This window comes from Gymnoscopelus microlampas, assembly GCF_963454915.1.
Source record: "Gymnoscopelus microlampas genome assembly, chromosome: 15".
Classification (NCBI taxonomy): domain Eukaryota; kingdom Metazoa; phylum Chordata; class Actinopteri; order Myctophiformes; family Myctophidae; genus Gymnoscopelus; species Gymnoscopelus microlampas.
The window spans coordinates 39,795,808-39,809,049 of NC_139952.1; the positions used below are offsets into that span (position 1 = coordinate 39,795,808).

At 45.1% G+C, this 13,242-nt stretch overlaps 2 protein-coding genes across 2 annotated transcripts in view; one reads left to right on the forward strand and one right to left on the reverse strand.

Annotated features, from left to right (window-relative positions):
* klhl7 (kelch-like family member 7) overlaps nt 1-13,242 on the forward strand; it is a 399,517-nt gene that overhangs the window by 239,766 nt on the left and 146,509 nt on the right. The window lies entirely within an intron of this gene.
* Nucleotides 1-13,242, reverse strand: part of rapgef5a (Rap guanine nucleotide exchange factor (GEF) 5a) — a 78,467-nt gene that overhangs the window by 11,226 nt on the left and 53,999 nt on the right. The window contains exons 10-13 of the mRNA XM_084081258.1: nt 12,086-12,237; nt 10,552-10,652; nt 3,970-4,048; nt 3,493-3,637 (exon numbers count right to left, since the gene is read on the reverse strand). Coding sequence (XP_083937384.1) covers nt 3,493-3,637; nt 3,970-4,048; nt 10,552-10,652; nt 12,086-12,237 — 477 coding nt within the window. The remainder of the gene's footprint in view (nt 1-3,492; nt 3,638-3,969; nt 4,049-10,551; nt 10,653-12,085; nt 12,238-13,242) is intronic.

Here is a 13,242-nt window from a genome sequence, read left to right on the forward strand (position 1 = left end):
AATGTTTGAACATTTGCCAGAAATATGGATGACTAATGTGGTTAATGTTGTAGTACACAGTGAGCATACACATTTTACAAAAGAGATGAGAGATATAATAAAAGGGACAACGTGCGATGATCTGAGTTGGACTCCAAATCCACGCCACGTTTTGAGCACACGATTCGTTGTCCTGCTCCGTGTTCTGTATAGAAAGCACCCCCACGTTTTGACAACTGCACTGTGGTGGGTAGCTTACATTCACAACAAAATAATACAGGGGGTGTAGCAGAGTGAATGTGTAGCTTACAAACGTGTGTGTGTGTGTGCATGTACGTGCGTGTGCGTGTGTGTGTAGGAATGCATGAATGTCAGGATTTCTTGACCTATCCCCACATGGGATTATCAGACAAAAATTGCTTATGTTTGCGTGTGTGTGTGTGTGTGTGTGTGTGTGTGTGTGTGTGTGTGTGTGTGTGTGTGTGTGTGTGTGTGTGTGTGTGTGTGTGTGTGTATGTGTGTACACATAATGAAGGCATACATTTCAGCATTTATTCCACAGCATGCTTTGGGGAGCAACATTAATGCCCTTTACAACTTGTGCACACACACGCACACACACACGCGCACACACACGCACACACACACACACACACACACACACACACACACACACACACACACAACCTTAGCACTGTCATTGACCCAAAGTGGAGCTCCCATCCCATCTCAGCTCCCTTACTCCCTCGTCTGTTGCTAGGCAACGATCACCTGGGCTACACTTTTTTCCATTTGAGATTATACCCATGCCAACCCTCACACTCTGGTTTCCATGGCAACCCTGCACAGAGCAACGTGCTGCTGGGTTACGGAGGGACAAGTGATCGCTGTGTGTTGCTATAAAATTGTGAAAATAGCTCACAACGCATCGTGTTGTGTAGGGATTGATTATATTCTTAGCGATTATTCTATCAATTACCTTTTCGATTAATCAAATAATCGGGAACCGCATTTAAAAAACTAATATATATTATATTTTCTACATGTTTCGTGTGTGTGTCTGTGTGTCTGTGTCTGTGTGTGAGTGTGTGTGTGTGTGTGTGTGTGTACGAGCGTTATACGTGCACAATAATGTCTGCATCGGTATGTGTTAAAGGGAGGGTGACCTCTAAACATTTAAATGCTAAAAACATCAACAAAAATGCTAAACGTCTACAAGAAATCTCTGGCTATTTAAACAGGGCAAAGAAAAAGCGATCTCTCACGTGATAACGTGGGCGTAATGTACGTGACTTTGAGATAGTGAGTTGGTTTACTCCCAACGGCACTGGAGCGACGCAAACTCATTTAAGGTTTAAACACCCAGACAGTGTCATCGAGGGATGATAGCGGCGGTGATGATATCAGCAGAGAGCCTGACTTGTTCATCACAGCGAAACATCAATACAGGCTTTTCAACGTGGAAAACGTGAGACAAAACTCTGCAAGAATGTGTGACCAAGGTAGAGAGTGTCAAAATGATCAGCCTGATCGACGATCTCTGTAATTTTTCGATTTCTTTGGCTATTAAAAAGCAGATATAGAAGCTCATAGCACGGCACCAAGTGACGCGAGTGATGAGCATGTAGATCTGCAATTCTTTAGAAAAATGGCTAAAATCTTTAGTTTGCATATTTATATATACTTTTTTTTTTAAGCGAACATTTGTAAGTCAAATCTTTGCTTCTAAGGGATTATACAAACATCTTCTAAATCCTAACGTATGTTTCTATATCAGTGGTTCTCAAACTCTTTCATGTCAAGGACCCCCCAAATTATATGTATTTGGCCGCGGACCCCCCCCATCTCAAAATATTTAGTTCAAGGGACCCCCACCAGAAGCAAAGATTTGAGTTACAAATGTTTGCTTAAAAATATATATATTCAAAGATTTGCACAAATAAAAAATACAAAATACCAGCTCAAGCTCATAGTGCGGCACTCTGTGCCACGCTATTAGCTAGAATATGTGCTATTTTTGAATAGCCAAAGAAATCTAAAATGACACAGATGGCAGATTTCACTGTGGAAAACGTGAAACAAAACTCTGCAAGAATGTGTGAACAAGGTCACGAAAAAACGAAAAAACACAAAAAGTTAGAATATGGAGATGAGAGGTTTCTGCCCGACCGCAACAATATACGATGTCTTTTCTATTTTCCCCCCACCCAGTAGAACATAAGAATATGAATTGTGCCCCCGAGTATGAATTGTATTTCTTTTTTTCCCCACTATTTTGTTGGTGTTTATGTCTTACCAGCCGTAGGATTAATTCATACAGAGCACTACTAAATGTCTTGATTTGAATTGATAATAGTGCCCGCTAACTTATTATGGAGAGTCGATTACAGTGGATTTTATGAGCGTTGTTCCTGAACGCTTGGGCCCGTTGTCTCTGCTCCCTGCTGAGGAGACCATTCAGCTCCCTGCGGGAGGGGAGGGCTGAGATGCAGCTAATGGAGACATTGGCTGACAAATAGGCTTTGGTGCTCTGGGAAGACACACACACACACACACACACACACACACACACACACACACACACACACACACACACACACACACACACACACACACACACACACACACACACACACACACACACACACACACACACACACACACACACACACACACACACACACACACACACACACACACAGCCAGAGAGAGAGTAAGAAACAGAGAAGTGAGAGTGACATATTACGTCGCAACACTCCTCTGATGTTTCATCTCAGGTAAAAAGACAACAATACCCTGAAACCATGATGGAGCCATCAGAGAGAGACAGAGAGAGAGAACGGCTGATGAAGAGAGAGACTGAACAAGAGAGAGGAGGGAGTGGGAGAAAGATGAGGAGAAACAGAGCGAGAGAAAGAAAGAAAGATCAGGATAAAGGTAGAAGAGAGACCGACACAGAGAAAAAGAGAGAAATAGACCAAGAGAGTAATGGAGACAAAGAGAATATATGGAGAGAGAGACACAGATAAACGCAGAGAGGAGAAAGAGAGAGAGAAAGAGAGAGAGAGATGGAGGGAGAAAGGGAAAGACGCAGAGAAAGAGAAACCTAGCTAAACACTTCTTGAGTTGTAAACATGGACCCTTCTGGGTCACAGTTCAATGAACCCTCATAGATTTTACTGTGCAGATCAGTCGTTCTCATAGTGGGGTCCTGGGACAAAGCAGCTGGGGGGTCCGCGGCCAAATAAATATCAATTAGGGGGGTCCTTTTTTCCTTTCCTTTTTCTGCCTTTATTTTGATAGGAAAGTAGACTGACAGGAAACAGGGGGAGAGATGGGGGGTGACACGCAAAAAAAGGTCGTCGGGGACGGGAGTCGAACCCGCGACACGCTGTCCAGGTGCCCAGACGGTTACGCCAACAGTCCGGGCCAATTAGGGGGGTCCTTGACACGAAAAAGTTTGAGAACCAATGGTGCCGATGACATCATGTGCGTGACGGGGCCGGGGCATACCTTCATGAAGCTCTTGACGTGCTCCTCCTCTCGCAGGAAGTCCTTGTAGAGGCGGCTCCAGTGGGACACCAGCTGCAGCACCTTGCGCTTCCTGAAGAGGGCGTCCTTGCCCTCCTCCTGGCCGCGGCACCGGCCACTGCTGTAGGTGAGGACCAGTCAAGGGAGACAGACCAAGGTGAATGGTGTTTGGGGACAGGGAAGGGGGGGGGGGGGGGCACCACACATGAGGTGGGATACTAGTGTGTGTGTGTGTGTGTGTGTGTGTGTGTGTGTGTGTGTGTGTGTGTGTGTGTGTGTGTGTGTGTGTGTACAGTTGTATTACTATACTTGTGAGGAATATGTTTTTATAAATACATTGTTGAGGAGAATTTTCCTGATCCTCACAAGAGAAATGGTTGTTTAACTGGTTAAAAAAAGATTCCAGTTAGGAAGAGATTAGCCATTTAGAGGTTAGGTTTAGCAGTACAGTAAGGATATTGTCCCAGCAGGGCCTGACACAGGTCTTTGGTGGACATGAACACCAGGTAGGTCAACAGGAAGTCATCCAACAGCGTCTCTGGAAGACAAGAAGAAACATCATCAGACATTTGTCTGTCAGTTGTTGGCCGTGACAGACTGATCACGTGGCATCACTCACAAATTCTCCACGATATTGTGGAGAGAGCGTGTGAGTGATGTGATCCCAAACGTGATCGCCAGACTGACTCAACTGGCCCCTCGCTGGCCAAACAGGCTACCAAAGCTTTTCCACTTACAGTGTGTAAACCACCCCAACAAAAATAGACTACATGTCCCTATAATGGACACAAAGACATGTACCTTAATCAGTGGGTAACTTGTTTCTTGTGTAGCTCTAGGCGTGAGCTCAATGAGGAAGATCTGTCTCTTTCTCACGCTTTCATCTTTATTGCAGGGGATGCTCCAAAAACCTCCTTTCATTCACAGCAATCTGCAGTCAGCCAATCAGGTCGATTGGGCTCCGTCTTTAAATATCACTGCCTCTGAACCTATCGTTCTCTTTTCAGCAAAGCGACGAGCAACCTGCCTCCATCACCAACTCCATCTTCTCAATTGTCTCGAGCAGTTCTTTTCAACCCTTTTCATATCAAGGTCCATTATTTATTCGGCATTAGAGCCACGGTCCACCGTTTGATGAGATTTAGACTCTCAGACCCCAAATTTTGAATATTTTGTTGTCGTTGGATATGATTTTGTCCACAATTCCATGCTGTATTGATGTTGGTACCATAGGAGAGATAACAGGCAAACATTGATCAAAATAATAATTATTCTACTACATTCTCTAATTGTGTAGACTTCTTGTAAATTAAGTAATGCAGATGTTTAACAATAATGTATCTCTTGAGAGCGTAAAATGAAACCAAATGGACCCATTTGGTTTCATTTTACGCTCTCAAGAGTTAAAGATCTATAAGGGTCCATTTTGTTACCAACTCTCCATCATTTCGCTGGGGACCACCTGGAACTCCCTCAAGGACCACTGGTGTCCCCGGACCACTGGTTTAGAACCACTGGTCTAGAGTTGAGAAGGAAGGAGGTTCATCTGCACTGTCTCACCACCAGCGTCTATAGACTCCAGGCGGGGGGTTCTCTCTATTAAAAGCTAATCTTATACATTAAATGTTAACGATGAGTCTAATCGCCAAAATGTTTTATCTTTTATTCAATGAAACTTTTCGTTTTGCATCAACTTGATCTCTCCTTTATTGAAATACTCTTGGCTCGTTACAAACCTCAGAAACTAGTCAGGGTGGTAAAGTCTGTGTGTGTGTGTGTGTGTGTGTGTGTGTGTGTGTGTGTGTGTGTGTGTGTGCGTGCGCACGCGCGCGCATGCGTGCGTGTGAATGTGTTTGCACCAAGCTCAGCAGGTGAGAAGCGAAAACAAAACGGCTCCCGAGGCACATGGCTAAATGAGCCGTTGTCGGCAGGCAAGGGCTGTGCTGCGTCAAACACCTTCCCTGGGAAAACGTGTGTGACCCAAATATGGTTCCAGGGGGCCACAGAGCGAGGCAAATCCATTATAGAGGAACTCGAGCGGAGCGCCTCGCCATCAATAATTCATCAGCCCGCATTTCCCTGTAGAAAGATTTTTTTTTCTTTCTTTCTGACAGAGTGATGCCTATTTCTCTCACCTGCTTTGTTTATACCTCTCTACCTTTTTTTCAGTGGTGTAAGTAACTAAGTACATTTACTCAAGTACTGTACTTAATAATGTGAAAACTTGAAATGGGACATTCTGCCTAATGAGTACTTTTACTTTTGGTACTCTAAGTACATTATGATGCCAATACTTTTGAATTTAAATTACATTTTGAATTCCAGACTTTTACTTGTAATAGAGTATTTCTATATTGCAGTATTGAAATGTGAGTACTTTTTCCACCACTGCTTTTTTTAATGTAAATATCTTATTGTTGCGTTGTTGAAATGCACCAGGCCAATACAAAAATGAATCCCACTCCCCATCTCTCTCTCTCTGCCTGTGTTTGCACCGTTAAGGTTGTTACTCGCCCGGGGGGGCGACGAATTAACGATGCGAAAATCTCCATGGAGTGTTTTGCCTACAGCCTACAATGCCACAAAACAACAGTTTAAATTCATGGAAATTAATCGCACTAAATAACACCCCCACCCCCCCAGTGTGTGTGGACCATTAAACCCTACACTTGTTGTTGTTGAGGGGGGGGGGGGGCCCTCAGGGCTCTATACTAGTAACGTTTCTGTTTTCGGCTTTAACATTAAAGTTTTTTCGTTGCGGAGAGAAATCGCAGCGGTCTGAATCACCCGTTAAGTTGGTGCTCATTCAGCTTCATTCCTGTTTTTCTCGCTGGTAGGCCTGTCACAGTTATTACATAAAGGCCTAATCGCAATTATTTGAGAAAATCACAATTATTTTTTGCATAATCATCATAATCGTGTTGAAAATGTTGAACATTTTTTAAAAATGGCTATACAAATTTTCAAACATTTTCAAAAATAGTGGAAATAGCCGATCTACAAGCTCCAAACGCGCCACGATGTGGCGCGTTTGCAGCTTGTTTTTGGCAGTAAAGTATAGTTATAGTTGTACGAACGCTTGTTTTCTATTGTTGTATTGTTTATTGGATCTTGTTTAGTCGATACACTTATTTGTTTTAGCTCCTGCTCATTTGATTTTGCTATTTTGTCTCATCTGTTTAAGGAAATAGGTAGCTGATATATTGCACTTTTACCTTAGCGCTAGGTATACTCTTGGTTGCTTGTTTTTGCAGAAAATGCACTTAAGACTTCTGGTGATTAGTAGTTTTCGTTCCCTACCTATGTTGTTTTATGGATAAAAGCGTCTGCTAAATGACTGTAATGTGATGTTATTCAATTATGTAAGTTATTTGTCATATCTGCCCTGAGTACCTTTTGTTAACGAAGCCTAAAGGGCAAACAGAAAAGTAATTTTAATTTGTAATGTTCGAATCGTCAAGTAAAATGTCATAATCGTGACACAGCCCTATACTACTCGCTGGTTACTTTCACACTCTGTTCCTCCTATGTGTTCTCTCTCTCTCTGCACAGTGATAAATATCCATTTTCATCTACAACATATGCCCTCTGCTCTCGCCCGCTGGCACGTATGCTACCAAATATCTCTCACACACACACACACACACACACACACACACACACACACACACACACACACACACACACACACACACACACACACACACACACACACACACACACACACACACACACACACACACACACACACACACACACACACACACACACACACACAAATAACTCATTCAGCACTGACCTTGGGGAATTATTTATTTTTTTATCTCCAGTAGGGGAGATAGAGAGCTCGGCGGGGAAGAAAGAGATGTGTTTCTGCTGAACTAATCGCAGTAATCCGTTATTTTCATATTATTTTATTTTTACACTGTGTGTGGGTGTGTGTGTGTGTGTTGGGAGGGGGGGCAGTAATCTCTCTGTCTGTGCTTGTTGCAGCCTGTTCGACATGCTATGCTACGGCGCTAAACCCCCGCCAAAACAGCACAATGATGCACCGCGCCTCCCCAGAGGACACACACACACACACACACACACACACACACACACACACAGAGCCAGGCTCATCCTCATGTTTATTCTACATGCACAGGCAGACAGAAAGACAGACAAGTGCACAGATACACCGACAAAGACAGACAAGGCTACGCACACGCACACACACACACACACACACACACACACACACACACACACACACACACACACGATCTTGCCTCTCTCCCCCTCCCTCCCTCCCTCCCTGCTCGTCCTAAAAACTCAACCCGCCTCAAGATGAGAAGAAGAGTGTGACTTCTCTTTTCTTCCACAAAGACACTCTCAGTTCTCTATCTCTCTTCTCCTCCACGACTTCCTCCCCTCCTGCCCTGCATTCATCCGTCTCCCTCGGTCTCCTCTCTGTATCCTACATCCTGTGGTGTTCAGTGAGATAGCTCCCTGTGGCCCTGCTAGGAAATGTTTCTGTTTCTCGGGAGCAGATGCATAAAGAAGCCTTGTCTTAAGATGGTTACAAACAAGGCAGCGGAGGGTTTAAACAAACATAAAGCCTGAGCTATACTATGCTGTGCCTCTCGAAATCCCATCCCCACGACGTCCAAGTCGTGAGAGGCGGAAGCGGCTTATAGTACGTAATTGCCAAGGCAGGGTGGGGGGGTGCACTGACTGCCACCCGGGTCGTTACGATAGCCATGAAGGCCTGCCTGGATGGATCCACCTGGAAACATGCTTGCTGGCTTTAAGTGCACCAATCACCCGCTTTAGTGGATAAACATGATAACAAAACATATATGAAAAACGTACAGCAAGGTGGGCGATATTGACCCATGATATGGCAGAAGTTCAGTTGTTATTTTAATGATAACGATAATGTAATAATTGTGACAGGCCTATAGTAGTACATATCTGGAGTTTATTTCCATCCAAATGTCAGCTAAAGCAAATATCACAGAATATCACTTTTATCCTGGGATCAGATAGTGGCTCAAACAGCTGTCTGGCATTCAGCCATGGGTTTGGGACAAGGGATTCATCGAAAGTACCAGATCTACAAGCTCACAACATAATATCTGCTATTTTCTGCAAAGAGATTTGGTAGTAGGTGATGAAAAAGGAACGGACCACACATAGACCCCGATCAACTAAGTATACAGTTGCTGTCGGGCAGGAACCTCTCATCTCCATATTCTAACTTTTTGTGTGTTTTCGTAAATCCAAGTCGAGCGACTTGGATCATACCACAGCATCACACAAAACGACAAAAGTATCAAAAGTAGCAGATCCACAAGCACGCGTTTTGAGCTTGTAGATCTGCTACTTTTGATATTTTTAAATTTAAATCCTGAAAAGTAACAGTTTTGGACTTGTGAGGTTTCCACCCAACAGAGACGATAGAGGTTTAAAGTGCTTAACATGCTTCATAGATTAATTATCGAAAATTTACCAAAACAACTCCTTAAAGAAAATTTAATTAATTTCCTTCCAACTGTGCGAATGGTATAATCTAGGATGAAAATATTACGCAAAAATATCCATGCATTACAGACGACGACCATCGTGGAAGTCCACTGCAGGAGATAATGTTTGGGAATTTCTATACTATGTGGTGCAAGACTAGTATTATACTTTTTGTGAATGTATTTGAGTAAATACTCAAATACACAAAATTATTTATTGGTCAGACATGCTTCTGGGTGTCACTGGAACAAAATATTTTGAGATGGGGGTCCAAAAACTTAATCTAAAAATGTTTTCTAAATCCTAACAGTATGTTGCTATAATATCAGTGGTGCTCCAACTTTTCCCATGTCAAGGACCCCCAAAATGATATGTATTTGACCGCAGACCCCCCATCTCAAAATATGTTGTTCCAGGGACCCCCAGAGGCACAGATCGGAGTTAAAAATGTTCGCTTTAAAACATATATAGTATATATTCAAAGATTTGCAAAAAAAATTAACACCTTGTGATTGGTAGATAAGAATTGATTTGATTCTGTCTGCCTTGATATGGAAAGAAAGGGGAAGCAACCAGGAACTACATGGAAGCGCTCGCTCTCGCTAGCTTAGCTTGACAAATTAGACCTAGAACCCACACTGAATAAATAGTGAACATGCAGACTGGTCTGTCATCTTTGCTCAAAGTGCCTTTTTCCTCGAGAGATCGCAACGATAACTTTTGACATGAAAGATCAAAAACTGCACCTCAGGTGACATCATAAAAAAGGAATTATTTCTGCTCAGAGCAAACTGCTAATGAAACTTTGACATAACTGACGTCTAAAAAATGAGGACAGTAAAAAAATAATTTGCTGAGGGGGATCATAAACGTCTCTGGTATCCTGGGGGGGGGGGGGGTTGGGGGGGCTGGGTCTAAGTAACTCATTAGAAAGTGTAACACCCCCCACATTTACATGACACAGTTGAATGCACACGAGCCACACACACACGCACGCACGCACATTGTCCCAGCCGTGCTGTCAGCGTGATCAAGGGGAAAGCCATTACCCCTGTGGGGACTTGGAGCAACTCCACATCGCTCCACAGAGAAAGAAGAGTAGTGTGCGTGAGTGAGTGCAGCCAAGGCCAAAAAAGAGGTGTGTTCAAAGAATGACAAACCGTGAACGGGGGGCCGTGTTGTGACTTGAAAATGACATTCCTAGTCTGAATACCTCTCAAATACCAGTGGTCAAACCGCTAACACACAAGACAAGAGACGCTCCCTCTCTTAAGGCCTATTCGTAGTTTGTCGTATTACGGTGGCACGCACCCCCGAAAACCAGCAGATCTACAAGCTCACAACATGACACCGTTCTACGGCAAGTGTCCTCACTGCTTTATACTGTAGCTAGCTGTACAACTTTTAGCTAACTTATGGTTTTGGGACAGTGGAAATATCAACATGTGTACTATAATGTATGTGTGTGTCTGTGGATGTATGTGTGTGTGTGTGTGTGTGTGTGTGTATGTGTGTGTGTGTCCAAAGACTCACCGCTCTCCCGGCTCTCTGGCGTCCCCCGCTGGTCGTCCAGCCGCAGGTCGCTCAGCAGGTGCTCCAGGATCTTGAGGGGCGTCCCCGATACCACCCGGTACCTGTGGGGCAACGGAGAAGAAGAACCACAATGATGGTCTTCCTCCTCACTGCTGGAACAACACACAGTCTGGCCACTACCGTCCCCCTCCCGCCTCCCTCTCGCTCCCTCCCTCTCTTCTCGCCCTCTCCCTCCCCCCCTCTCGTCCCCCTCCGCGACCCCGTCCTCGTCGATGTAGCGAAGGTGGGGCACGTCAAACGTTTGTGGCGCGCACGCACCGGCGTCTTCCTCTTCTTCTTCATCGTCGCTCTCGTCGTCATCATCATCGTCGCTGTCATCGCCACCCTCGGCCACGGCGAGCGTGGCCGTCTTAGAAGTCATCTTCCTCCTCTTCCTCCTCCTCCTCCTCCTCCTACCTGTGGAGGACCCCCCTCCACCGTTCCATCGCTACAACCCCGGTCATTTTAGCTCGACATTTAGCCCGGAGAGTGTGTTCCCTCTTCGGGGAGACAGCACCTCGCATCTCCCCTCTCCTTCCTTCCCTTCAGCGCGGAGGTTTCAACCCTTGTCCTCTGACAGCTCCAGGCACTGATGCTAGCTACTGTACACACACACACACACACATACACACACACACACTAAACCTGCCTGTTCCTGACACTCCCTGCGCCTGTGCCCGGAGGTCCTGAAAACCCCACATAAACACTTAACACATGCACATGTTTCGAGAGATTGTACACACAGGCCCGGCCCGTGCTGCAACTCGAGGAAAAAACTAATACTTCGGAGGCATGCGTGTGTGTGTGTGGTGTGGTGTGTGGTGCACACGCGTGCTGAATAAACCCTGGGCGTGCGTGCGTGCACACACACACAAACACACACTCTTACACACTCACTCATGCACAGGAAGCCAAATGGTATGCTGTCTGTCCGTCGTCTTGTTTGCCTTCTCTGTTGAAAACAAGAAAACCATTCTCTGCCTAGGCCCAGAGGCTAAAGCATACATTATCTCACGCACGCAGCCACACGCACGCGCGCGCACACACACACACACACTCTCCAAGAGTGGTGACAGACTAGTGCAGGAGATGTTGTATGTGTGTGGTCGATGTTGGTCGGTGGCGGTTGCAGCTTGAGTCATCTAAGCTGGAGTTATATTTAGTTGCGCGCGGGTGTCACACAGCTACTGTAAAGTAGTCAATCTACAAGCTCACAACGCGTTGCAGCACAATGCGTTGTGAGCTTGTAGATCGGCTATTTTGCAACTGCTGTAAGTATAAGTCAGGCATCAGGAGGAGAAAGGGGGGCTGAAATCGAGAGGACATTACTGGAGGTATAGATGCACAGAGAATGAAAGAGAGAGGAAAACAAAAAGAGGGAAAGACAGAGGGAATAATAGAACAAAAGAGAGGCAGAAACCTCAGAGGGTTTAAAACAAGTTCTGGTCATTGTAAGGAAAAAACAACAAACAAAACAAAAAAAAAACTATCTCACCGCTTTTCACTATCCTCCTCCCTAGCTCCGCCTCCTGACGATGACGTTGGGGAGGGGCGGTCCGACGTCGTCGCCACTGATGATGTCACTCTCTGTAGGACTAGAACGTCCCGCCCCCTCTCCTTTAGACACACCCTCCCCACAGCCTCCCCCTGAGAGAGAGAGAGAGAGAGAGAGAGAAATCAGCTTTATTGTCACATCACAGGTTTACAAGTGTGAAACAGTGGGTGAAATCCTTTTTTGTGTCCATTTTTGTTATTTCCACAAAGAGAGAGAAAAGAGCATATCCATCTCCAGCTCAGTAGCCATGTGGTTAGCGTGTCCGACCTGAGGTTGGGTGGACGGGGTTCGATTCCCCGGCCGGGTCATACCATGGGACCCAATGCCTGCCCGCTTGGCACTCAGCATCTAGGGCTGGATTGGGGGGGGGTAAGCCCCTGCAACATACCAGTGTCATGCCAAGGGGGGTGTATGTACTTGTACATCAAGGCGCCTCACGCTACAGAAACAGGAGATACTGTAGGCTCCTGCCCCTATGGGCCTCATGGCTCGGCAAGGCTTACTTATTACTTGCTTATATCCATCTGGTTCAATAGGTTACATGAGGTTAGACATAAGGTGCATGAACAGGTATATACTAGACAGAGAGAGAGAGAGCGAGAGAGGCTGAAAGCTAGAGATGGCTTAGCATAAGAAAGATGAAGAGAAAGACAGAGAAAGTGTTATTAGACAAAGACGAGGAGAAACCGGGACAGTACTGCTTTGTTCACCCACCGAAGAATATGAAATATGTAATTAAATATTAATACATCAATTCATCAGCTCAATACAACATCATATAGAAAGAGTATAGGCATTAAATAATAATATGCTCCATATCTCAACCATACGTGCAATACATACACACACACGCGCACGCACGCACGCACGCACGCACGCACGCACGCACGCACACACACACACACACACACACACACACACACACACACACACACACACACACACACACACACACACACACACACACACACACACACACACACACACACACACACACACACAATGTTTTTTTCATTTGAGAAAGTGGGTAGTTGAACCTTGATGATGGTTGATGCAAAGCATATACAAACTCACACAGAATAGACACGGGTACAGTA